Consider the following 26,776-nt stretch of genomic DNA (forward strand, 5'->3'; position numbering starts at 1 on the left):
AAATGAAAGGTACCGGATTGAGAAAACTACTTTATTCTTACCATAATCGCCTTTCATGCATGTTTCTACTCTTTCATTGATCCGAACTGCACCTTTCTAGCTGTTTTGGCAGGTCTTCAAGATAGAAAAACAATTTCTAACAATTTTGATCACAGGATTGATACGCCATTAAGACATAACGAGGCATTATCCTCCGCTGTGTCAAGATCTAAGATCTACAGAGACTTTCATAACCCCCTGTGGACAGAACAACTAAAAACAAGCAATGGCGGACGTATTGAGAGTTGCTGTGGAAACCCTCCGTACTCTTAAATCAATACTTTCCCCGACTTATGGACCAAATGGGATTGATGTAGCATTGAGGTGCGATTCTGGCAGTATTTTAGTCACCAACTCTGGGTATTGCATTATAGATTCGTTGTCAATGGCTCATCCGATCGGGGTGTTAATTTGTGAGCAAGTAAAAAGACATGTTGGAATTACAGGCGATGGATCCAAAGAAATGATAATTCTTTTGTCAGTTCTTCTAGAAAATATCAGTAATAGCACATATTTATCAACCAACTTTTCCAAGCTCACTGCTATAAATTCAGCTGTAGCATCTGCTTGTGCACAATTGAATAATTCTATGAAGGAAAAAATCTTGGGGGATTTGGAGAGACACAGTTTCGAACATCATCTTGATGATGATCTTAATATTAAAGAAAGGACTGAAAAGTTTTATATTAGCTGCAGGCATGTTCTGAAAACCACATTGAATGGCAAGTTTTCTCCATCAGTTGTTGATTTGTTGGTTGAAAAATCAATAGAGCTTATTTCCCATAACAAAAAGCATCAAACTGATTTTTCTAAGCATGTGAACAATTTGATAGACAATTTTCAAGATATATGTGTAACTGCTGATGGAATTGATATTGCAAATACAAGAGTCATTAGTGGTTTTGTTATCAAACAGTACCCTATCGAGAAGCCTCCAAATATTGTATTAGGCGTCCAGAGAAGATTTGTGTTGATGAAGGACATTTTTGATACCAACAACATCCAGTTTGGCAAAATTTCAATAGAATTCAACAGGATTAATAGCGATTCCTTTTTGAAAAGTAGGTTATCTGTTTTTCATAAAGCTTTTGATGCACTAGACATTAAAGGTGTTAATTTGATTTTGTGTAGTTGCAAAATCCCAGATTATATACAATCGTTTTGCAAGAAAAAGTTCAGTGTGTTACAATGTATGCAAGATGAAGAGATCACAAGGATTTCAAACTACTTTAGAATTCTGCCTATTGGAAGCACTGAAGAAATATTATATGAAGACTTTTCATCAAAAATAGGAGTCCTGTCACATGCAGATGAATTAATTATAGGCACAGAACGCTATAGCTGGCTTTGCCCTGACAACAGCTACAAAGATTTGGATGAGGTACCATGTCAACTTATTCTTTGCTCATCACATCCAGCCATCGGCAAACAGTATTATTCTGCAGTATTGAGGATGCTGAAGGTTTTGAAAATGTGCTTCTATGATGAATATGGCACCCACCAAATTGAGCACAAAAGTATTTTCAAATATATCCCTGGCGCCGGTTTTTCTGAAGCATACATTGCTCGATGCCTACAATATGAGGCCAAACATGCTAGCGATGAAAGCATGGAAATTGTTTGTAAATCCTTAAGCAGTGCATGCTTAGAAATACCGAGATTGCTAAACAAAAATGCATACCATCCACAGAGAAGATTTATAGAAATTGAAAATGAAATACTTAATACAACTCAAGAAGTGAGTTTTGGCATTGATGGAAACAATGGGAAAGTCTTTTCCCCACACCAAACAGACATAATTGAACCATTTTCATCTAAGATTTTGCTTTTAAGCCATGTTCTTCAGGTAGCCCAACAAATCTTAAGAATTGAGCAAATTGTGCCTTCTAGAAATCCAATTAATATTAAGCCAAAAACATCAATGGAATAAGAACTGTGATACTAAAAAAATGCACTTTACAAATGACGATATAGATTTTTCCTAGTATTTACATAATTATGTATTTTCGTTTATATTTTCATAGTCCTTAACAATAGAAATATCACCATAGAGTTTTTTAAGTAACTGGATCACCCTTTGTTGTATATAATCAACCTGGTCTTTTGGAGTATATTCATCCTCAGCTGACCTAGAAGTTAAAATTTCAAACCATCATGGCACAGAAAAAGCAATGAAATCAAATGCCAACATAATTTTCTAAAAATTTAAAAAAGTTTTGTTTGAAAATTGCACTGCTAGCAACAGATTTAGCAAATAATTGATTAAAACATTTGTCAAAAGAAAAAAAGATCCCCAAGCTTCCACTGTCTGTCTGATAAGAAACATAAAGTCACAGAATCAAAATATAATAGAAATTGTAAATCACACCATACCTTGCAATGGTTACAAATATGGGTTTTTCTAAACATCTCAAAAATAGCTCTACATCTTCTAAAGAGTTATTGATTTCATCATTTGTGCTTCGATGGTGAGGCAGCTCAGATGACATCCCAGCAAAATGGATCTGGAAATATTGAAAATAGTTATTTGATCGTTGTTACTTAACTACATGAATGCTAAATAAATATCTTCGTATTATAGCTAATCACATAAGGGTTGTTGATGATTGCTGTATGGCATGGAGCTCTGACTAACAAAATGTAATCTGCCTTTTTATCTCAATCTTGTCTTAATCACATAACAAAGATTAATAACAATTAAAATAACAACTAACTAAATATAATTATATGAATAATAACTAAATAAGTTTGACAGCTAGCTAAACTCTTTTTTGAAAAAATGCATACTTAATGTAAATGTTGTGTGGATGAAATTTTTTCCTTCCAGCTTATAGTTCTAGTTTTCATAGGCCACTATACTTAGGCAAAAGAATCATTGAACATCTAGGTTGGCTGTAAGAGGTATGAATTGGGATTTTTGTATGCATTTCAAAAAGATATGATAATTTCCCAAGCATCTTACATGCCACCATTGAAGACAGTGCCTTAAAGCCTTGTTAGCAAAATATCAAAACAACTAGATTTTCAAAATTTTGGTAATATTAGGTTTTGACTAGATTTGATTATCCGTGAATGCAACTATTTTCCTAAACAGTTCAACAGCAGCAAAGCTAGATGCCTGTAAAATTGTTCAACCTCATTCAAACAAGTTTGTTAATTTACTGATGCTTACAAACAATTTTTTATACAATTAGCATCACATGCCTTGAAAGTATGAGCTTATTCAAGGAATGATATCACCAATTGAAGTTTAATGATTTTCATCATTAACAATTTGAAATTATCAGACAAATACACACCAGCTCTAAATCAAATTCAGTTCCAGTTCCACTAGCATTCTTGTGTAGTTTCAACAGGAGACTGTAATATTTAGAATCAATTTCTGATACATCAACTCTTTTTACTTGGTCAATCAAGTTTAAAAACTCGGTTGGCTTTGTCAGTTCTTTTAGCTTATCCTGAATGAAGTATTTAATTGTGTTCTGTAATTTCTCAAGCTGATACTGACGATTTTTCATTGCTTCACCTATGTCCTAGGAAACAATGATATTATCATCAATCAGAGACAGAAATATGATCAGGCACAAAGCCAAAGGGGGCACGAGGGGGGCATTGTCTGCCCAACTATATTTTTTCCCCTCTGTGCCTGCCCAAAAATTTTAGGATGAAAACATCTTTTTGTCTAGAAACTTAGAAAACGGCCTCTTCCTACATGACTGTCGAAAAATGTTGGTCTCAACAAAGTCTGTGCATCTATACATTCAATGGTGGGAACCAATATCCACTATGCTATATTGTGTCGATCCAGCTGCTGAAATGCTTTAGCCTGTGTTTAATGCTTTTTTGGCAAGGTAGATGCTCCCAACGAAGATGCTAAGCTGCATAACCAGACTCAAACTTCCTTTGTTTTGAACAACAATCTTTGATGTCACTACAGTTTGATGACTTTTTAAATATGATAAATATGATTTGCACCTATCATGATATGATAAATATGAACACACTCACCTCCTCTGATAGACTATTTGGTGCTTCGAATTGGTATATTTCAGCTAACCTTGCAAAGTCATCCTTAGAAAACAAAGAAAAAAACATGGCATATAGGAACAACAAGTGCATGGCTTTTTGTGCTTCTATTGTTCCCCCTGATACTCAAAGACAGGTTTCATCATATACAGGCTGTTATACTTTAAGCTGTGCCCGGGCCATTTGCATGATAAGATCAAAACATGTAGGTATTTTACCAGGAGCATTACAGCCATGGCAGCTCTCCCAAGCCCAAGACCAAAATATAGAGGCAGGATCTTGAAACAATTTTCCCTATATTGGAGGCTATCATACCTTAGAGTGTTGTAACTTGAAAGGATTGTAGGTTGAGAAAAAATCCAAATCAATATCCAAAATGAAACTTTCTGATTTTCCAACAATCAGATCTTCAACATCTTTACATCTGAAATCCTCTTTTAATCCTTTAGAGTGAGCACTTTTACAAAGCCGTGAATCACAGACTTCTTCTTTATTTTGACTCAATTTGTCACATATAGTGCCACAGCACAGAGTTTTTACTTGTATTGAAACATCATTTGCATCAGAAATGTCCGCTGCTCTTGAATACAATAGTTCTTCAATGAAATATTCATCTTTTAGATCTACTCTGCAAAGAAATGTTTCCATTATGACATAGGCATACATGAAACATTTAATAATAACAATCTTGATTTTCACAAAATTGTTTACACTTTCTTTGTTTGTGAGCCTATGGTATGTAAAAACAAGATTGATTATTAGTTAAATAAAAGGTGTGACTACAAAAAAACAGCAAATAGCAAAAGCAGTTTCTTCTCAATTTAGTATGCTTTAATCTGGTATTGCAAATAAGGCAAATCTTAGTGGTCATGAAAAGTTTGTGAAAATCTATGTCAACCTCATTCAGATTGCCTAAAAGATATTTTGGCTAGTGTATTGCTTTTTGATAAAAGTACTCCCAGCCCTTATATAAGGTTTTTCTCTGAGACATGGGCTATAGCCTGCACCCATGCAAAATAGATCTGCAAAGTGCTTTTTCCTGCCCATACAGTTTTTCAAACCAACATTATCATTTAATCCGTGAAGTTTAGCTTTCCAATGTTTGTACCACTTACTGCTAAATATCAGGGTGTTAGTAAATATAAGAGGTCTTATGTATCTATGTGTTTATCAAATGTTAACAAACTAATTGTATTATCAGCTAAAACTTGCAACAGAATACAAAATGTGTTTGCACGAAAGGAAAAACATATAGTGTGATTAATGCTACAAATAATTAAAGTGAGAAATCTTACACCATGCTGTCAAATATGAAACAATTTCTTTTCAAGTCACAACATAAAAACTAGGCATTCTCAAAAAAGCCACATATGACTGGCAAAACCTAACAAAACATTGCCATACTCCAAAGAAGTTATGCTCCTCTTTTGTCTTGTTTTAAGGAGTGGTAATACAAAATTTAAAGGGAGTAATACACACGAAAATGCTTTCTTGAGGTCAATAATGTTTAGAGAATTGACAAGGTAATGTATTCTTGCCTTTGTAAATGCTCAAATATAAAAAAATTAACAACAGTTCTGTAAGGGCTAAATAGCTCATGCAACCAAACTGACAAGGACTTTTTATAGGTTGTGTTGTTTGTTTTTTTTCCAGAGAGGCCTGCTTATATCTCCCATACCTAAAGAAGGCAACATTAGAAACCAGATGGTTTTTTACTTATCTCAACATCATTGTTTTTTCCAGAAACTCTTAATATAAACAACTGGATGATGTTTCAGGGATGGAGGAAAGAAACTCAAGCCCAGAAGCAAGCTTTGTCTGGGTGAGGCAACAACTTTAAACTTTAACTTTAAAGAGAAGCTGAACCATTGTTTAGGACATGTTGTTGCTTGATACATTAGACATTGCATTGAAGATTTTTATGCATTCAATATAACCTCTGATGATCAGGGAGCCACACCCTTCCACTTATCTGTAAAACAAAAGAGCTTTTGTAAAATCGGCATGACTACACCTTCCAAACTGCAATTTTGCACCTAGTGTTCAAGCTTAGTACTGTTTTTCTAGGCTTTTTTTTGCCTGTGAAATTCATTCAAAAATAATTTATGGATAATTGGTATTGATAATAATTACCACAATCGAACAGTTTTTAATTTCCCAATGCTACATTATCCCACCCTGGAAAGCATAGAGAACTTGTTCATGGCTCCGAACTGACGCCAAGCTGATAACTTTTATCAAACGGAAAACATCTCTAACAACATGAAATAGAGGTGTGAAATCTAGACCTTAGAAAGCCGTTGTTCTTATCTTTCCCCACTTTAATCATGTATTTTCCGTTCTGTATTTGGTCTGCCCAACTTGGTTTTATCCATACAAACTTGTCCATATGCCCCTCATAAAATAAAGGCAGAATCCAATCTGCTATTTCAAGCTCGTCATAAAGAATGCTTTTTTCGAAACAGTCATCAGCTGACTTCGTTAATGGAAACGTGAGATCTGGGTGGGCGTCAAAGTGTATCATTTTGATACCATGGGCTGGAAGATGACGGGATGCAATCCCTCGATGGATATGTGGCAGCACATGTTGATGCCATTCACATATCACAACTGGTAGATCCTTGTATATCCTTAGCCTTTTTGCAACATTTTCCATTTCAATACTTTCCTGTATGTTAATATGACAGGGATCGGTAATGTCCGAAACCTGCAACAATTTACCTAGAAGACTTTAGGCCGTTTGGCCTCAGTGGTTGACTACTCGGTCTCATTCCGAGGTTTGCAATTTTGGCGGCAAAATTTATGGCACATGATCGCAAATTGTTTTAGTGATAAACTAAAACATTTCTGGATTTTGAAAAGTTTTTTGCATATATTGACAAATATTTCGGGATTTAACAATTTGTTTCCGGATCCTGAAATGCAATTTCTTGAATTTGTAAAAAAAATCAAGAATCCTATTCCTGAATGTATTTTAATGTCCCTAAAAAGTTGAAACACATGAAAAGGTCATAAGATAGATTATTTGATATGGTGTTTTTATGCCTTTCCATATTTAGCACTTCGAAAAAGTCAATCTAAAATATTTTTAAAAAAGATGTTCTTTAAAATTCTCGACTATTTTTGCCCTGGAATTGTAGATGGATAGTTACTCGAAAATGCGTACTTTCTACTTTCTTAGTCAAGGGAGATGGGGGTGACCTAATTTTTCCTTCAAAATGCTTTAGTGTTTCAAGATGCCAAGAGGGATTGCATATTTATCCCCATAACCAATTTTGGCCTTTGAAGATTCGGCAGCAAATCACCTTTGGTAGAAATCGGTAAATCCTGAGCAATCCCCGTCCCCTCGGCCACGATACCCCTGCATTCACAAAAGTTTTGCTTTAAATTTGTTATTGTCGTTATATCACTTAGTGAGTGTCATAGTACAAAGTTCGGTATCACTTCAAAAACTTTTTATAAACGAACGCTGCGGAAGTTTTTCTAGTTACAGCCAGCTATTTAAATGAGAACAAGACCTGTTGCCAATGCTGAAAACAAAAGGTGGGAAACTTCATGCAAAAGCTTTAACCATCACACGATAATATCTGCTTTGTCTCAATGTGTTATAACAGCTATAATAGAATTTTAATGCTAAATAGCTGGTCTCTCTAATTCATGTGAACAATCAGATAACTTCTGCGGCAGAGAAAGACGCATAAACGAGCCCAAAAACCCAAGGGAGGCAACTGATGAGCCCATCCTGCTGCAAAAAGCTTTACTGTTCTATAGGTACACTGAATTAAAGAGACCCAAAGGAAAAGAAGTATGCTTCATGTAATCTTCGAATAGATGAAAGAAATGTGGAAAGGGGGACACAGCTAGCACAATGCTATCGCACACGTTGATTTTAGTGAAACGACTGTTGTCACTTGTGAGATATGCTTGACACCGTGGCAGTTCCAGTTGTTCGTATCTGTATAGCTTTATCCTCATTTGTACTGGCAACATGGGGACTGTTTCTAATCGAGAGATCTGGAAGGCAGAGAACACACCAGAATCGTATTCTCATTCATTTAAGCATTGCCTTGCTAGTGGCATTGGCAGGTGCCATTACCTACTGGACCCTTGCATTGTTGGGTGAAAAAAGTGGAAGTTTCGTCATGGAGATAATTATATTGATCATGACTTGCTGTCGATGGCCTGGCTATTGTATCTTGACTATGTTAACAGTGGATCGTCTTATTGGAATAAAATTCATATTGAAGTACAATCTGGTGCTTACGAAACGACGAGTTCATTACATTTTGCTATTTTCATGGTCATCTTCGATTTTCGTTATCATGCTTCGCATATTCTTCGAAACAAACACAATACTGGACCTTCATTTCAGATTCCTTTTCCCAATAGCAGATGGTGTGTACTTGTGCTTCGTATTGTATGCTTATAGCTACATATTTCATGCTCTTATCAAACGAAGCAGGCAGTTCAAAACGCAGTTTATAAACACAAATATGAAACATCAAAATGAGCGAAAAGTTCTTTTGATATCGGTGATAATCGTATGTTTGTTTTTGTTTCTTGTCGTTTTGCCAGAAATTGTTACTGCAGTATTATTGATGACAAAAGGTCACGTGGCAGAAGTCTTTCTAGCAGTTGACTTCATCATAGTAAACCTCTATGGGCTAAGTATCCCATTGACAAATATCTTTATGCAACGAGAGATCAGAAAGAAGCTGCGCAAAAGAATATCAGATGTATTTTCTTCGAGGAAAGACCTTGAAACTAGATATGAATTAGAGAGCCAAAGCAGCGTCTAAATTGCCGTTACGACTTAAGATGGACCCTTCTTTTACATCCTTTTTACTTTTAAATTTGTTTTTAATTATATTTTCAGCTGCCAGTATTGTGTCAACCGCCAAGTTCCAAATTTGCGATTTTTTAGATATGGCAGAAATTAGAACTTCTTCTTCGTAAATTTCCAGGACATTTGAAGTTACTATCAGATTGTTTGTGTCATCCAAGAGCATTTTGCATTTACAATCGATTTTTCTTTCGAAAAAAGTTACAATGCAATTGAAAAATATACTAACAACACGATTTTGTAAATATTTCGCATGCAAAACAAAGAAGATTCCACCAGACTGCAAGCTATCTATTAGGAATTTGTTCATGCTATTGTTTCCGTTGCTGTTAATTCCTAAATTTAATGATTTTATCTACTTGTATATTTTTAAGCATTTTATCCTAAGCAATGCATGAAACCGTGTGAATCTGTGTGAGAGCTTGATTAGCGCGTAATCTAAAGCTTAACTTCATATTATCTCCAGCTATTATTAATGATCGTTTTATTATATTACTGTGGTTACATACTCTACACGATAAAATCTATGATGTGAGAATAAGATCTTCGTTTCTGAAAGACTTTGCTTCAACACATGTCAAGAAAGGGAAGTATTTTGATTGACCACCTTATGGAATTTTGACCACCTTATAGAATTTTGACCACCTTATGGACTTTCGACGACCTTTAAAGTTAGAACCTGCAGGATTCAAGTAAAAAGAGGGTGGATTCCATGCTTTTCAGTAAAATATATTGTTAATAAAAGGTTACTAAACTTTTAGAGTTACTATAGTCTAAAGAACGCCTCAACCTCTGAATGAAATGTTGCCCTATTTGCCTTCCTGAAAGTTTTCCTTGTCTTGTATCTTTGGTTAAATTTTCTTAGAACCCGAATTAAAGAAAGTAATCTATGGTTTGGTCTTTATGCTTCGTCAGGAAAAGAACAAGGAAAGTTCAAGCATTTTTAAATGCATCAAAGCATCTTTATGATCCATCTTTGAATTGGAATCGCGGCCCTTGAAGCAGGATCTAGCGGTCTATACGAAAAATCTAGTAACAAATTGAAGCAAAAGTCATTGTATTCCCCTTTGACTATCAAATGAACAGGTTATTTTAAGGGTTATCTTTGTTATTGTAACCACTTTTCAGTAACAATAGTTAGGTGTTCTCAACACCATCCATCCAGAATTACGGATCCCTATCCCTATAGAAAATTGTCCGCCACCCCCACCCCCTCCCGACTTGAAAACTCAAGCAACTTCTAGGCTGATAGAGTGGCTGAATGCAAACAGCGTTTTTTGTAAACTAAAGAACATCCAAGCAACAAGCCATAATATTGAATGAAACAAGTCTATCTATCACAACGAAGCTTTACTTATTTACGCCAAAACTGCAAAACGCCGTTCATGTGATATCCAATCACACTGGTTACAACCTTTGAGCCTGTCCGAAGAATATTTTCTTCATCATATAAGGAAAACAAGAACGAAAGAAGCATTCAATAACATAAAGAGACTGGTTATTTTGCTTGACTTTGAATTCAAGCTTTTCCATTCACTGATGACCGACCTTCAGAGGTTTCAAGAGACAAGATGATGTACCAATTACAGTCTCCAAGAACATTTTTACTATGACCACGTTCTTGCAAATAAAATTACTCGTCACTTCATTTTCAGTTATAATTAGATGTAATAGACGACTGATAAACAATGAAAACTGGCTTACACGTGATACAAACTATTTTCGAGGAAAATGATAACTTAAAGAAAAGAAAAAAGTGAGTTCGTGAAAATTCCCGTGACATTGATGCTACATTTGACAGCGCTTATCGTTCTATGCCCTAGGTTTAATATCAAAAGTGATACATCAGCTAGAGATACAGGATACACGAAGTCGATAGCTCAGGGTCTGCAATAAAAAAGAATCAAGTTTGAAGATGATACAAGTAAGTTTGTGGATTTTTAATAAATAGCATAACAATATCTGACATTTTAGCAGTAATCAAATCGCCTTTGCCATATCAGTTATAATGCAGACAGAAAATGTCGGCCAGTTCACAATGCAGATGATATTTGGCATCCATTGAAACTTCATGCTCACATCGACACGTGACTTCATGACCTTAAAGTTTCGATCAACCTTTAAATAATCTGAATAAATGTCTCATTGGCTTAAGAGAAAACATTGTTTAAATACTAGGTAATTATGCTGATCCACATCGGCACGAACAACACGATTTAAATTGCAGTAAAAAAATATCTAATCTAGTTAGCTATAACAAAAATAACTAACCACGTGCTTTGCTTTACGAAGTGGTTTTCACATATTTCTTAAGAGTAGCAGTTGCAGTATTCATCACATAAGGGGGGTTTTCAGAAAGACATATTAAGAAGCGATTACAGTGCTTAGTGTTCTAAAAATGGGTATGACTCAAGAGTATTTAATATATTCCTCGTTTAGCAACATATTATTTCAGAAAGGCTAAACATCAATTTCCTAGTTGGGGGTGCAAATTAATCTCCCTCAATATTCAACGAAGGAATACTTACATATATCAAATGAATTTGAGAAGGCTGTGGACAGAAGAAAGTCTTATCTGCTGTAACCTCCGACAAGAAGCAATCATGAGCTGTACTCGTAAATGCTAAGAAGTTTGTTATAGAAACATTTAAAGGTTTGTCATTTAAATTCTCTCTTTCCAAAGGGGAAAGGAGAACTGTCCTAAGAAACGGGAGGGGCAGGGAGATCGTCCATAAACTATCTTATCAATAGCTGCTAATACAATGAAGTGTTTCCGTCAAATGCAATAATAGTTGGCATTATAGAAGACTACTTATGAAAAATCACTTGACGCGGTTCCTACGCACAAAAACAAAACTGCCAACACTGTGAACTTACAACGACAGTTGATATTACCGACATTACAACCGACTGATTGAAAACGCGACACTAGGTTTCTTTCTCGACTCTAAACACAGTTTTATACTATAAATACGGTTCTGTTTGATTACGTTGAACTGCCAGGTGTCTGTCTAACACTCTGGCTTTGTGCTTTCTTCGTTAACCTTTCAAGTTCAGCGGCAGCATCACTTCTCACGGCAGCTCGCTCCCCAGGGCTTCCTGCAGCAGGCTTGCTCGCACCAGCAACTGTTTTCTTGTTTAGCAGACTGTTGAAGAAGTTCGCCAGCACACCTTCCGTTGGGCCACCAGGTGCAGCTCCCTTTGCTCCTTCCAACTAAACAGGAAAAAAGGACATTTGTTAAAGACGTTTGTAAGCCATGAGCGCGACGGGCATTTCACAAGTACCATTCCATCCATCTTTCCGAAAATTATTAAAAGGGTCTTAGTGTCGCCTTAAAAAAGTCAAGCTAACACTTGAGAAAGGGTAAAGATAATTTTCTGAAAATTTCTCTAAAGTATGAAAAGATGGCCCAAGTCAATTGGTTGGAACAGAAGCTTCCTGGAGGTAGGATGGAAATGTTCGGTCGGTACGGCCATTTGCAGATTGGCATTGCAAACCATGGTTACAATTGATATTTGAAAGAAATCCTTCTACTTGAAAGAAAATTAGAAGGATAACACCTCCTGAATTCTTTTGCTCGTTTAACATACAAAATATAAGCAAAGATACATTCGTAATATGAGTCATTTACCAGGTTCACCATATTAACCTATCTTGTCAAATATTCGTAAATTGTGACAACAAGAACGATGGTGTCACCATAGTGTCATTCCAGGGGTGAGAAAGGAATACGTAGTGCATAGTACTGCGCTGTGAGCTAAAATATATGACGGTGAAGAACTCTATGCAATATATAAAAACCGGAAAGAGGGCACTAACTTTTGCTTTTGTAGGGATTCCAGTTCTTTTGTCGGTGAGTCTTTGACCCGGTGAGGTCTGCATTCGTGGTCTCATGTGCTCCTGGAACAAGATGTATCATCATCAAAATCAACTTTTTGAAAATCAACAAAATCATCATAATAAGTTTTTGGCGAAATTAACTTCAGCAAATATTTTTGGTAATTATTCAAAATGATGCCTTTTTGCAATATTTGTCTCAAACGAAGAGTTCAGAGTTAATTGTTGAAAAAAGTGGACTTTTTCAAGTCTGTGACAGAGAGGTTTATAAATGCCATTATGAGATAAATTTAAAATTGTAGATTCATTCAAATCATACTCCATAGCTACAATCCTCGATAAAAAATATTACCAGTTGTTCAAAAATTCCCTCCTTGCTTGAAATTAACTTTACCACTTCCCCCGATAGAGAGAAACTTTCATGATCTGAATAGCAGCATTGATTTTACTCTTAGAACATAATAATCTTCTGTACTGCTTTTCAACTGTTCATTAGCAAGGCTTGTGCATTTGGAGGGCTTGAATATATTTGTTCAAAAATAGCACAAGGTCATCCTATATGACATTAAGATTGTACAAACCTGTTGCGGCCTTGCAATTCCAGATGGAGATTGTATCGCTTTGCTTAAATTTCCCTGTAAAGCAAGGGTGCACATGCTAGATGTTGGCACAAAGGTAATAAGGTCATTATAACTGAAAGCATGTTAGAGAACATCTTTGGCGCATACAAATTCATTACAGATACATTTTAAAGGTTCGTATCACAAGATACAAAAGCTGATTAGGAAGCCTGTTGTCGCATGCTCGTATCCAGTTTATTGAAAGTGAACTTCAAAAGAGAGCTTGGAATGCAATTGAACATCGTATTATCTCAATTACAACACAGGGCGATTGCCATTGGGAAATATTTTTATCTTATACGGACAAAATTAATATAGGTATGTCTAAAGATCAATACAATACATTTTTAAAAAAAATAACATACTGCTTTCAAAAGTAGATGTACTTAATAATAAATATTGACAAAAAGGAAAAAACAGCCAGGTACCTCTAAAACAGCCAAGAATGCCTGCTCTTCCTCAGCAACTATTTCTTTATCCATGTTAGCAGGCTGTTGAAAAAATCAATGAAATTACTAATTGTTAAGGAACTAGACGAGAATGGCGTTCGTGGAAATCTTTTAACACAGATAAATTTTGAGAGAACAAATCATATAACCAGTTACCGTGACAGAAAGAATGAACCTTCGAAAGCTAATGGGTTGATGGTGCTTACTGGCAGAGCCGCCGAGAGCTTTTGGAGGCACTGGGGTAAAATCGAAAGATGTGGCCAAGTCCATTAGATGAGCTCAAATTCATTCATTTGTTTGAGATGTTTTACTATTTTCATACGTAATTTTTTCCTATTAATTCATTCCATTCTAAAAAAGAAATTCATTACTTTATGAGTCCCCCTATAACTCGAGACTCCGATGAAATGTGCCTCCTTGCCCCCCCCCCCCTCTTGGCAGCCCTACTTACTGGTCATAAATCATTTTGCTCTAGTAATGACTCTAAGTGAAGCAAACTGAATATCGAAGTCTAGGGTGGTAATTTTTTGGCGATAGCCTAGAAAATCGATTAACGATTCGCAAGAAGAACAACGCACGTTATACAATTATTAATTGCTGACAGCATTTAAGTGAAGCGTTTTAGCAAGGCTACGCAGTTTTCAAGAAAAGAGATAAACACATAAGCCACTTACATCCCTAAATAAATTAATAGTTGGGTGGATTAAAATATCAACAGCCTATCTTTAATCCTGTTATCTTTTCAGTGCCTAACGCGTATTAATATTTTGGAGCCAGCATAAATAATTAACCATTACATTGATCGACAATAATAATGTGCTCCTCTAGCAAAAAATGGCGACAAACCTTTCGTAATATTGGTTTCGATATTAGAGCTTCAAAAGACTCTGATGGATTGAACGATTTAATATGCTCATCTAGGATGGATATTTTGTTTTCGTTGTCCCAACCCATCGGTCTGCAGGAAAATAGCAATAAGAGATTTTGAGTAGATTTGCTACTATAGGGATGCCGTAGGAAAATCCATAGGATTTTTAAACTTAAAAAAAGTTTACAATTTTCATGTTAAGTTGCATATCAAAAATAGGTAAAAAGGCCTTTTAAACTTGGATTTATAATTTGAATAGAAATTACGTGTGAAACACAGGGATGCAACATAGAAATCGCCTGTTCTACACAAAAAAAGCCTTTTGCTCTGATGAAGCCCAGTATGGCAGGGCGAAATATTAGCCTTTACTGATTAACATGTATTTATTGTTGTGTATTCTCGGTGTATTGCAGTGTTTCTTATTTGCTACATTTTTATACAGCTCTGCCTACACGGAGTCAAGCATTACAGGCAAATTTATACACATTCATTATCATTACTATGCTCCTACATCTTACATTACCATTTATTTCTTAAAAATGTTAAGAAATCAAAAATTTTCATAAACTCACATGAAAACAGCATCTTTTTCTACAACCTGTGGTAGTATTCGAAAGGGGAAGTCATAAATCCTATGAATTAGATATCTGTAAAAGGTGGATATATTTCTTCCTTCTTTGACTGAGGTATAGAACAAAGCAGCTCCATCTGTTAGTGAAATCAGTTAAGAAAACAACTAAAATATATAGTTTATGCTTTCTGGATGTCAATACATCTGGTCAGGAAAGCTTGGGATCAGCTTTATGTCCAGACATTTTACCATCTGTTACTATCAAATAAGAATTCAAAAAAATCAAATACAAAATAATAGAGAAATAATGATTAAAGCTAAAAGTTTGAATGTAAAAGTTACATTATTATCAAAACCAAGCAACAAGTTATTAGAATTACCCAAATTATCATAACCTTTAAAAATCTTGAAAAGAACATGCAAGACACTGTGTTGGATTATCTGATGTTTTATGGAGATATCATTTTACTCTTACCCCCTTACTAATAAAATATATTACAAAGCAAATAATTGGCACTGACAAATAAAGGATACATCGCAAGCAAAAGTTTCTTATATGTTTTTGAATAAAATCAAAATGCTCGTCATTATAATTATTCTCCTTTTCAAGAGTCGCCATACTGTCACTCTAAAAAAGGAAAAAAGAAGCAATCTTTCATATTGATCAAAACATTTCCCACACAGCAAGTGTTTAAAATGGAGAAATGTGATCAAAGGCAGAACATTGAGACATTGGTAAAAAACCAGGGGGCATAATCAGGGGTGGATAATTTGATCTCCCATGCAAAATTCACTTTTGCAAGACCATAGGTCAAATGTGGGGGACTGCAGAAAAAGCTACTGGTCTTCCACCTGGAGACCACCTTTTTCTGCAATTGCCTACCCCTGATAATGTTTTCTAGTATTTAACCCAAAAGGCTGAGTTAACAAGAAATGTTTAAGTTAGATGAACACTTATAATCATAAACATTTGGTTAAATTATTAAGGTTGATTTTTCTTTGATATGTAAGCATGAATTAGTGTGATATAACACAAAAGTGTGATATAACAATCAATTCAAAGTTTCTCATTACCTTTGTTCCAACCACAATTATTGGTAGACCAAGATTGTTTGACAATACATTTTCACCCAGAGGAAGAATTACATCTTCTTCTTTAGTTGTGGTAGTTGTGGAGGAGTGAGGGCGTACTCTTTTGTCTTCTTCATCACCTTCCTCTGGCTCCACATACTCTCTAAATTGATTTACCACTGAAACAAAAAAAAGCAATGAAGTTATCTTTATTTCTTTCTCAATCCATCAAACATTATCATCAAAGCTTGGAGATGATTAATAACTGAATTATTTCATTACACTGTGCTTCTCAGTTTTACTTTAGGAAAGCTGAGCAGATTGATATGTATACTCGGCCTAGCTGTTAAAATTTGTGTATCTGGATCTCAATATATGTGATCTATGCTAGTATATTGAAAAAAAACCAATTGCTCTGATAAAATTTGAAATATCAATGCTAGAATACAATAGCTGTTTCATAAGTCATATTTGTTTAAAGATCAAAATTTGTTTGCCAATAAAAATTAAAACAAAGAACTTACATGTTTCTTCGATCTCATTTAATTCCTTAGCTGACAACTTTAGAGTATGAAGGTGTTCTCTTAGAATGCGTGTCCATTGCTCCAAGCTGTCTATTATAGTCCAGGGTTTTGAAATATCAACAACAATGACAATAATAATGTTTCTTATGCCTTCTGGTGTGATAACATATTTCAATAAGTCCTTGTGGTAACCATCACCATCCAATATCCAAACATTGAGCCTTGCATACTCTAGCAAGGAGAGAATAATTAAGAGCATGAAAACAAATTTGAAAAATATTTAAAGGCTTTAAATGTTGCAACTTCATTCACCATTGGTCAAAGGCCCATTTTCATGGTGTTTGCATATTATTACCATCTGCATAATCTTTGCCTCACATAAAATGAAATCGTAGAAATTAACTGCTGTGTAACATCATAATTCAATACTTTATGATATAATACTTGATACTAATTGCAAAACTATGAAATAAGCAACATATCCCAGAAGACCTTTATATAGATAATAGAACTATCGCATATTTCAGAGAGGAATGTTATATAAAAAAGATATTTTTTAAAATATTACCAAATTGTGACTGACATGCAAGTCTCCAACAAGTTTAAGATCTTTTCATAAAATACTATGGCTTGTCAAATTACACTAGGAGGTAATTATTGTAACTTAAAGATGTGTCATAAAACTCAATCGAATAAGGCTTTTGGAAACTACAAAACTAACATGAGATGGGGTATGGTACACAAGTTGTTCACAAAAACAGTTTTGATTTAAGCTCTTTTGAAACAGCCATTAACAAAACTGATTATCTGATCTAAGACATTGAGCAACCTGCTTAATAATGAAGGTATGAAGCACTTTGGCTCACTAACCATCTCGTTCTTCATCATGCACATCAACATAAGCAAATTCTAATCCAGATCCTTTCTTTATCTCATCTTCTCCTGGGTTCCTTAACTTTGTTACCAATGATGTCTTCCCTGAACCATCATCACCTATCAAGAAATATAATTGAATGATAACAAAGGTGCTAAAGTTCATCAATTTCTTTTTGATGAAACAATAATTTCATACAAACAGGGATTTTTCTAAAAAATCAAAAGATTGCTTTATGCTCACATCTCAAGATTTTCTTATCATGACAAAATAAAAACCAAATATATTAACGAGTAAGATCTTGCTGATACCTATTATATAATAGATCAGCTATACTTATTTTCTTTATAGAAAATTAAATTAATATCCAAACACTATTTGCTTCATTCGGAGCTGAGATTAGTTTATGCAAAAATTTTGTGGATATGTGTGTCATAATGGTAGATTCTTAAAATAATTTTGTAGAGTATTGATGCTTCCATACTTTAAACTTGCCAGATTCACTTAATTTAATGCAATCAACACTGTTTCATACCTATGACATTATACAAATATGTGTGAATTGACTACAGGTATTCAAATAATTAACCTGATGATGATACACGTCATTCGCACAATACTGCAAATACGTTATTGTACCCGTGAGATACATAATAAAGACAACCGGAAAAATAAAAATTACGACGCATGGAGTTTGTTGAGTTGAAATTAACTGGAAAATACCATTAGATTTTAACTCAAGCAGTGCTAAAAAAGATCAAAACCTATCAAAGGCAATAAAACGCAGCTGGTATTATATCAAATTATTGGACAATGGACTTGCAAAAAACAGGCGTAGGCCGCCTGAGAAAAAGTTAGGCCGATTCATCGAAAAATGTTGCACTACGTCATTTTCTCATATCTAACAGGGTTTTAAAAAATATCCAAATTATTATAGCACAAATTGAAATCAACTTTTTCATTTGTAAATAAAAAGAAAATTTCATTTCAGATGTTATAACAAAACAATTATACTTACCTAACACTAAAACCCGTTTGTTTTGAGGTAACTTTCGTGTCGCCTTAGCAGCTACTTCACTGAGAATTTGGGTCCTAGATAAAAAATTTAATGTTAGAGTTATTCATAAAAGTCTTTAAAGTACTGCAATTGTTTTAAGTTCATGAAAGTAGTGCTACGCACCATATATTATCCTTTTTGTCCTTGGTCGTAAAGCTGCTCCCATCCACAGCATCCGCCATTTTTACCTCGAATTGGGAGAGCCCAACTCCCGTAAACTCATGTAAAGCGCACTTTTACGGTGCGTCGGTCTTGTTCGAGTGAGGATGCTTGGATGCCAGGGCCTCCGTCAGCACCATCAAGGACGACAAATGCACATTCACCCCAAAATATATTTCTTTGTTTAAAACACTTTACTATGGTTCCTTTTTATAAGTACAAAGATTTGATCCCGAATTTTAGAAAAAGACTGTAACACGCAGTGGCGTCGCGTGACCATTCTCGCTGGGGGGGGGGTGTAAGAGGTGCAAAACCATATTTTACCGACAGAAATTCTTTTGTTACATTAATATTCTGCTATAAATTTAATTCTACCGACAAGTTCTCTGAAAGTTGGGGGGTGTACACCCCCCCACACCCCCCCGCACGCTACGCCCCTGGTAACACGGGTCACAACCAGCGAGTACCCTTACCTCTTCGGGACAAAGCCCCAGGCTGTCGGGGACCAGAAAGCCATGGTCCCTACAATTTTGGCAATACATACAACTTGATACAAAGTATTTTTTATGAGATTGTGATTTGCACTTGCCCTAACTACGAGCACTACGGTGCCTCTTAAATTTTAGACTTGCATTTTAGTCTTTGTTTACAGTTTTGGGAATTGCCAATAGTCTCCAATGTTGCTGTTTATATCAGTTGTTTCTTGTTGGTAACTCCTTAATCTTGTTGGTAATACCTTAATCTTGCACAGAAATGTGCTGTTTTGCAGTTGCAGTGTAGGACAGTTTAAAACGTATCTAGAAGTTAATTTTACGATGTATCTCAAACTAAGGGGGGGGGGGGGGGGGAAGGGACAAACTCCTTCCCTCACCTTCGCCTCCTAATTTATATTTTCAGTTGATGATGAATGATCTAAAAGCCTAAGAAAGTATCAGATTTACTGCCGCGATTATCAGCTGAATCATAAGATTGTACAAATTTTGATCATTAAGTTAAACCTATGTTTGTTGCAAAATTTGTAACATTCACACCAGATAAAATTCATCAATAATCTTTTTGATGAATCTTTTGGCTGAATTTCTAGTCCAAAACCAATTTAAAATTGACTTGAATATTATTATAGCTTTTATATGATTAACAGCAGTGACACAGTGCTAGAGGACTCAGAGGGGATTGAGTCCCCTTGTTAATCCCAAAAATGAGCCAGTTTCTACTTATGTTATTTTTTTAGCAACATCTCGTGCAAGAGCCCCCCCCCCCCCCATGCTATTTCGATAGCACTATATCGTTAAAATCTCTCTGTCCTTTGAAATAGGACTCACTCAGATCCTATTGATGGGCTATTTCATACCTGAAACCAAAGAAACTCTTAATTCTTATGGATACATTTTATCACTGGCAAAAGAGAATTGGAAAGAAGACGTATGATAAAGTACTTTTATTTCAACAAAGTAGCATATATGGCTGTTCTACATCAGTATGAACTATATCAAATTCAGATTACTTTCTTCATTTACCTTCAACCCGCACCCTAGCCTTAAGCCAAAATATAATAGTTCTTTTACCCAGCACTCGAGTGCATTGCATAATAAATTCCTTCAAGAGAAATATTAAAAGTTCAATGATTTTCTCGCTTTAACTTTCTTATCCTGGTTCTTGGCCTCTATTATACCTATCAAAATAGTGAACGCATTTGAGACCGCGCGGTTTGTCATGATCCCTGTAAGTTTTTACGTGTATTACCTTTTAAATAACTCATTTCTTTTTTGCGTCTTTTTAGGATATGTATATTCACACATCTCCTTTCCAATCTCAATCCATGCGTATTTAACATTTCAAATTTCATTTTCGAAAGTTTCGAGCTTGCTATTTGTATTTTCATGCTTTAATTTTTTTACTTTCCTCAAGAATCTAGCCCTTGTTTGGTAATTTCTTTAACAGAATGATGGGCTTGCTTAATTTTTTCTAGTCCCCAACGAGTAAATGCTGAATGTCCCATTCTCCCATACCTTTTCTGAGATCATTGGTTTCCCGAAGACCCCTAAGTATTGCTCTTAAATCAATATTTGTGACCTCCATTTTAACTTTGTGTGTTTTGAGAACTGCCAGCCAGTTCACAACCATCCCAATGTCCACCAAAATTAACTTCTGTATTTCCCTTCTGCTTCTTACATCATTTGCTTTTTTAGTCGCTAAAGTTATGTTCCCCGATGGGCTTGCACAAAGATTTATTCTTGCAAAAAGAGACATCAACAACTCCACTTTTGCTCTCATGAAGCCCCGTATGCCATAAAGCTATAACTGATTTATGTGTGTTTGTTGTTGTTCATTCTCGTCGCGTTGCGGTGTTTCTTATTTACTACTAACTGTAGCTAACCCACTCCGTATAATTGTTCTTCATTTGTTTATACCGATACAGTCGAGCATATAGCAACTAGTCAAATTTCCTTTGATAGCGATTCACTAGGTGAGCAGGTTGAAAAAAGTGCATCATAGCATAATTTCCCTGGCGATGCATCAAATTTTGGGTTTGATCAAGGTCTTACTTCCTTCTTGTACTACAGATAATGCGGATTGGGAGCGAGGGCTAATAAATTTAGAGAAGAAATGCAAGAAAGTCGGCGGGAGAAGAGCATTTATTTAATTTCTAAGGAATAAAGATATCTTTGTTTTAACCTTTACCTGCATAAAAATTGGTGCTTGTGTTATGCCTCAAAGCAAAAATCTTTTAGATAAAGTGCAGATGGCGACAGAAAATTTCATTAAATTTTAAGATACAGTAGAAACCCGCATAAAAGAACCTAAGTTTTTTCTGGCAGCCTTAATAGGTTCTTAATTAACAGGCTGCTATTCTAAATTCCAGTCTAAAAGGTTCTTAACAAAGTTCTTATATACGCTCAGGCCTTGCACACATTAACAATGTTTTCCACCGCAAGAATTCTAAGGGACACACTTAAACCAGCTTTTTTAAAGCTAAATTTCAACCAATCAAATGAATTTGTGTTGTTAGATTATCCAATTAGAATACAACACACCGTATGTTGTATACATATCATAACCTGATTTACTCTAAAAACCCTTTTATATATAATATATATATACGTAAGAACCTTTCCAAATTTCAGCCTCTTGGGGGTTCTTGATTATGGGGTTTTTAAGGTTAAATTTCAGTGTTCTTATAAAAAACAGGTTTTTTTATGCAGGTTTCTACTGTAACCATTTTCTGAAAAAGATAATCTATTTGGTTCATAGAATAGGAATAACGACTGACTAAATCACTTTGTCACATATAAAGATATCGTTCACATAGTTGTCTAACATTGCACAACTGCCCTCATGCTTTCACTTCCGTGTCACACTCGATGCATCATTTTGACTGAGCTTGGACACGTGGCATGCTCCCAAACTTTCAGTAGCAGATCCCATCCCATGAGGCTTTTCTCTAATACTTAAATTGTGAGCTGAGCAGCAACAGTCCAGCAGGGATGCCATGTTTCACAGATTTCTCAATGTCTGCTTCTCAAGACAGACAAGTCGCAAGGCCAGTTAAACGTCATGTTTTACAAAGGCTAAATCTTCTGCTGACAAACTTGCAAGTGAGAAACCTTTTACATCTTCCTGTCCTGCAGTTAAGTTAACATTTCTTGATTTATAATATATTTATATATTCATAGAACTGACAAAACACTCCATCGAGAAAGGACAAAATATAGTATATAGATATGAGATTTAATAAAGAATTAAAGAATTTAGAATTTGGATACGAAATTCCTAATCTGTAAAAATGGCAAAATGAGATGTTAACCAGAAATGTGGCTGGAATTTCTGAGAATGTCTTGCCTATCAAAACTGACAGTGACACATATTCTATTCATTTATGATTCACTTAAAGGTTCTTTGCATTTCTGTGAGCAACACACATCAAGCAAGCTGCACAAATCGTTAAAATAGAAAGCTTTAATTTGTCACAAAATCCCTGTGAAAATCTTGCCATAGAAAACCATACCTTCCAGTTGGTGCAGATCTGAAACTTTTCCAGTTATGCCATTCCTGATTGATTGGATCTCTTTTTCTAGCTCTTTTTGGTCTGCAAAAACGTTTTTTGGTTCTTGTTAAATAATTTTTTGGTGGTACAGAAATAACAAATTGCTCTGAAACAAGCAAATAATTTAAAATATGGTTGTTTATCTGACATTCTTTAGAGAATAAAACATCAAAATGATGATCAAAACTCTTCGTTAAGCAATATATATACCCCACTGTGGATCAAAATAAGCCAACCGGAAATGCCAGCAAATGGACTTTTTGACTGTGTAATTTGTGAGACAGTTAAGTTAATTTGTTGCTCAGCAACAAATTCTTTATAACTAAAGCAAGCACATAACAACATAAGAATTCTAAATTTTTACAATTATGTACCATTGAATGCCTACAGTATATGTAATAACATTTGATGCATGAATTTGCTCCACTTAAGGTCCACTTTTTGCCTTATTGTTGCAAAATGTCCTATTGCATTTGCTATTATCATTTTTTCACCCTTTGGTGCTGGAATCACTAGTTCAATATAGAAGGATGAATAATTTGATTTTTACAATTTGTAAGGTATTTGAAAAGAATAACAACTTATCAGACATCTCAATATTATGGAATCTTGATACAAGGAGTCTTGTGTGTAAACTAAGGGAGCCATTGATTAATTTCAAGAAGAAACTCTCAAACCAGTGTGACCACTAACCTTCTTTGAGGGTGTTTGCTATCAGATCATCTTCAAATCTAAAGAATGTATTTCCAATGCAAAGCCAGGATTTAGATTCTAGAATAAAGTAATAAGCTCTCACTTCTCAAAATCAAATCAGTTTCAGCTTTCATATTTTAAAATTCCACTTGATACTAAACATTGAATCTTTTGACTATAATACAAAAAAAAATAAAATCAAGTACTAATACAGTTTCAAAGCAAAATAATGACTTGTTGCTGACTAGCTAGATCAAATAGATCAATTGCTGAAACATTTAGACAACTGCTCACATGAAATCAACAGTTACCAAACATTGGTACACTATTTTGTCTTCTTAAAACCCTATCAAGCCATGAAGTTTTTTCGCATCTAATCTAGCAAATTTCACAAAAGATGGCAATACAAAAAAGCGAAAAAAAATCACCGAAAGGAAAATATAGAATGACAAACTGCCAAATGAAAATGGAGAAAATATGAATCAAAACTTGAGTTTATGATGATACTCACCATTACTATTCCTTGTTTTCTTCAGGGCATTGATGGCTTCTCTATTCTTATTTTTCTTTCTATCTAGATCTACAAGCTAGAAACATCAAATGAAAACTTTTCAAGACTTAAGTTTAATCATTCCAAAAAGACAATATTTCATTGCTAATAAGATAAGCCAATTTTTTCTAAAGATGATCCTTGACATTAAAAAAGTTAAATATTTGCTCAAATCAATAATGTATAAATTATTTTTGTTGCACAGCAATTTTTCCACGCAAAAATAAAATCAAAATTTACTTCAATAAAAGCCAGGCTGAAAAATTGCATGTGCACACAGCTAGGCTGGATTTCCTTCATTTGCACCTGACCCATGATATAAATTAAGTCATGTTTATTATACTATAGTCATAAATTAGTGGTTGTCATTGCTTGCAGCTCAAATGTTTTTGTCAAAGGTTGCGGCTAAAAGTGTGCTAAAATCTTCCACAATTTTTCCAGCTGGGTTTGTGCTTAGGTCAGATACTAGGCTATTTAAAATATAACCTTATTTCAAAAGTTGTTTTTCATTATTTTTCATTGTATTGTATTGTATTGTATTGTATTGTATTGTATTGTATTGTATTGCATTGTATTGTATTGTATTGTATTGTATTGTATTGTATTGTATTGTATTGAGAGAGAGAGAGAGAGAGAGAGAGTTTGGATGTTTAATCAAGTCTGAATAACTGGTCCTCAACTGCCATTGCTATGTTTGCTTAGTTTACTTTTCTTAGCAAATAGACAATTTTCTCAATAAAGCTTGAGGCTTATTCCATTTCAGATATATTTGGATAAACTGTGTAGCACATTTTCTGCCAGTATAATATGTGCATTGGTACCCTGTGCAAAATGTGACATTGCAAAAACACAATGTGTTACAAATCATGTTAGTTTGGTTAATCACGGCATTACAAATGGAACACGATGATTTACACAAGTGTCAATCACACAAACTTTAGAGGCACCATTAATATTGTGTGCTCTGTCCTTGCATTTCCAAATCAAGGAATATCACAGCACCCCAGTATGCAGAGCAATGGTGCACCCAAGATGCAGAGATAGTATTATTGCGGGCACACCTAATAACTAGCTTTGATCACTTAAATCCCGAAAAGGTTAATAGTTCTGGCACACATAGCACATTTGGGGATTTTCTGCACACCCTCACCTGAGGTGTCAGGCTGTTAATGCACCCAAGGTCCTGTTGCTTGAAAAAGACCATACTCTGCAAGCTGGACAACACAGCTTTTAACTAGCGTCCCTTTGTCAAAAAAGTTAGATCGCTCTCTACATTTTCAGTAATATGGGCAATAAAATAGACTATTTTGCATCCTAAATTCAAGCATTCGTTTTGGTTCTCTGTTTTTCAAATGCTTGGGTATGTTTTTGCATAGCCACAAATAACCAACCCCAGTTTTGTTGAAAAGATTCTGGTTCCCTGATTGAGATCTTGTCGAAAAGTGTCACACCCTCCATTCTTGGCCATCTGAACATTGAACTTTATCCAAATTTCAAGTGGAAGGTATTCTCACAAAATATTGGTCATTTTAGGTTCTGGCAACATGGTCATGACATGACTCATTTTTTTCCTAAGCAAAATATGGATATACAACCCGGCCTACTTCAAATTAATAATGTGGACGACATCAGTTTAGTTTTAACCCAAATATCTAGCCACATACCTGTTGTTTATCTGTCAATACCTCTTCACCTAATGCTTCAATCTTCGACATTCTATCCAAAACCTTTGATGTTTTCTCTCTAACATCGACAGCCTGTCTAGCTGCCATAATTATTTCTGTTGTTGCGTTGTTGTTGCTGCCGTCCTTGACCTCCTTATATAAAGCCAGGGCAGCCAAGAGGTTTTGGAGGTCCTGGGCGAAATGAAAAGATGGGGCCCCCTGCGAGCGAAGCGAGCAGAAATTAATTTTCTTCCAATCGTTTGAAACGCTTTACTATATTTAGGCATAATCCAGTTACTTTTATTTATTTCTATTTTAAACGGAATCCATTACTTTATGAGGTCCCCTAGTCCTCGAGGCACTGGGGTAATTTGCCCCTTGCACCCCCTCTTGACGGCCATATATATGTTCAGATACAGGTCAAGTAGCGAGGGACAATGCAAAGGTTGAAAATGCACAGAAAATTATAAAGCCATCATAATAAGTAGCAGTGACATAAAGGCTTGGGGATTAAAGCCCCCATCATGGCAAGTTACAAACATTTTTACAGGACTTGGGTAGGGAAAAATTTACCCCTCACCGGTAGACTAAGGTAGCCTCTGATAGAGATTAATAGTTTCTTTGGTGTGGTGGTATGCAACTTAATATTGGCATTAAAGTCTCGGAGAGTTTAGAAGGAGAATGGAAGCACGATGAAAGGAAGAGAGAATTAAAGCTCTTAAATAACAGTTATGAACTAATTGGGAGGAGCTGCAGAAAAGTTTAAAAATTAGCTGGAGAAGGGAGTTGTTAAACCCTGCTAGGGTGTCATAGTGCCATGGTTGGACAATTTATTGCAACCGGCAGTGGCTGTTCAATAAAATACATTTATTGTTACGATTTCAT

At 35.1% G+C, this 26,776-nt stretch overlaps 6 protein-coding genes across 6 annotated transcripts in view; 2 read left to right on the top strand and 4 right to left on the bottom strand.

Moving 5' to 3' along the window:
• The window catches only part of LOC135690499 (uncharacterized), a 22,797-nt gene extending 22,614 nt beyond the window's left edge, over positions 1–183 (bottom strand). The window contains exon 1 of the mRNA XM_065208064.2: positions 42–183. The gene's annotated coding sequence lies outside the window, so the exon portion shown is untranslated. The remainder of the gene's footprint in view (positions 1–41) is intronic.
• Positions 173–1,969, top strand: LOC135690500 (BBSome complex assembly protein BBS10-like). The gene has a single exon (XM_065208065.2). It carries the CDS (start codon positions 266–268, stop codon positions 1,967–1,969), a length of 1,704 nt encoding a protein of 567 aa, XP_065064137.2. The 5' UTR covers positions 173–265.
• LOC135690503 (UPF0489 protein C5orf22 homolog) lies at positions 1,958–6,817 on the bottom strand. The gene is made up of 6 exons (XM_065208069.2): positions 6,354–6,817; positions 4,381–4,693; positions 4,048–4,110; positions 3,339–3,572; positions 2,413–2,543; positions 1,958–2,168 (listed from the first exon to the last, which is right to left on the bottom strand). Exons 1-6 carry the CDS (start codon positions 6,719–6,721, stop codon positions 2,036–2,038), a joined length of 1,242 nt encoding a protein of 413 aa, XP_065064141.2. The 5' UTR covers positions 6,722–6,817; the 3' UTR covers positions 1,958–2,035.
• A 628-nt stretch (positions 6,818–7,445) lies between these two features.
• On the top strand, positions 7,446–10,083 carry LOC148960413 (uncharacterized). The gene has a single exon (XM_089115185.1). The coding sequence runs from the start codon at positions 7,986–7,988 to the stop codon at positions 8,862–8,864; it is 879 nt and encodes a 292-aa protein (XP_088971311.1). The 5' UTR covers positions 7,446–7,985; the 3' UTR covers positions 8,865–10,083.
• A 424-nt stretch (positions 10,084–10,507) lies between these two features.
• Positions 10,508–19,053, bottom strand: LOC135690501 (cytoplasmic dynein 1 light intermediate chain 2). The gene is made up of 12 exons (XM_065208066.2): positions 18,904–19,053; positions 18,742–18,815; positions 17,720–17,842; positions 16,850–17,080; positions 16,329–16,504; positions 15,789–15,882; positions 15,256–15,391; positions 14,662–14,773; positions 13,795–13,857; positions 13,328–13,381; positions 12,729–12,809; positions 10,508–12,122 (listed from the first exon to the last, which is right to left on the bottom strand). The coding sequence occupies exons 1-12, from the start codon at positions 18,960–18,962 to the stop codon at positions 11,895–11,897; spliced, it is 1,431 nt and encodes a 476-aa protein (XP_065064138.1). The 5' UTR covers positions 18,963–19,053; the 3' UTR covers positions 10,508–11,894.
• A 2,504-nt stretch (positions 19,054–21,557) lies between these two features.
• Positions 21,558–26,694, bottom strand: LOC135691256 (p53 and DNA damage-regulated protein 1). Its single transcript, XM_065209069.2, has 5 exons — positions 25,892–26,694; positions 24,189–24,264; positions 23,678–23,755; positions 22,946–23,026; positions 21,558–22,562 (listed from the first exon to the last, which is right to left on the bottom strand). Exons 1-5 carry the CDS (start codon positions 25,997–25,999, stop codon positions 22,486–22,488), a joined length of 420 nt encoding a protein of 139 aa, XP_065065141.2. The 5' UTR covers positions 26,000–26,694; the 3' UTR covers positions 21,558–22,485.
• Between the last annotated feature and the right edge of the window lie 82 nt (positions 26,695–26,776).

The sequence above is a fragment of the Rhopilema esculentum genome, chromosome 4 (assembly GCF_057945365.1).
Source record: "Rhopilema esculentum isolate cy_ngs chromosome 4, ASM5794536v1, whole genome shotgun sequence".
NCBI lineage: Eukaryota > Metazoa > Cnidaria > Scyphozoa > Rhizostomeae > Rhizostomatidae > Rhopilema > Rhopilema esculentum.

Coding starts and splice junctions, on each gene's coding strand:
- LOC135690503 (XM_065208069.2), bottom strand. CDS start 6,721: ATGGAAAATGTTGCAAAAAGGCTAAGGATATACAAGGATCTACCAGTT. Junction 2,544..3,338: donor CTGAATTTGATTTAGAGCTG/GTGTGTATTTGT, acceptor CAATATTTCCAG/ATCCATTTTGCTGGGATGTC. Junction 2,169..2,412: donor ATATTTGTAACCATTGCAAG/GTATGGTGTGAT, acceptor TTTAACTTCTAG/GTCAGCTGAGGATGAATATA.
- LOC135690501 (XM_065208066.2), bottom strand. CDS start 18,962: ATGGCGGATGCTGTGGATGGGAGCAGCTTTACGACCAAGGACAAAAAG. Junction 18,816..18,903: donor GACAAAAAGGATAATATATG/GTGCGTAGCACT, acceptor TTTTTTATCTAG/GACCCAAATTCTCAGTGAAG. Junction 17,843..18,741: donor CAAACGGGTTTTAGTGTTAG/GTAAGTATAATT, acceptor ATTTCTTGATAG/GTGATGATGGTTCAGGGAAG.
- LOC135691256 (XM_065209069.2), bottom strand. CDS start 25,999: ATGGCAGCTAGACAGGCTGTCGATGTTAGAGAGAAAACATCAAAGGTT. Junction 24,265..25,891: donor TATTGACAGATAAACAACAG/GTATGTGGCTAG, acceptor TGATGTTTCTAG/CTTGTAGATCTAGATAGAAA. Junction 23,756..24,188: donor GAAAACAAGGAATAGTAATG/GTGAGTATCATC, acceptor ACTTTATTCTAG/AATCTAAATCCTGGCTTTGC.
- LOC148960413 (XM_089115185.1), top strand. CDS start 7,986: ATGCTTGACACCGTGGCAGTTCCAGTTGTTCGTATCTGTATAGCTTTA.
- LOC135690500 (XM_065208065.2), top strand. CDS start 266: ATGGCGGACGTATTGAGAGTTGCTGTGGAAACCCTCCGTACTCTTAAA.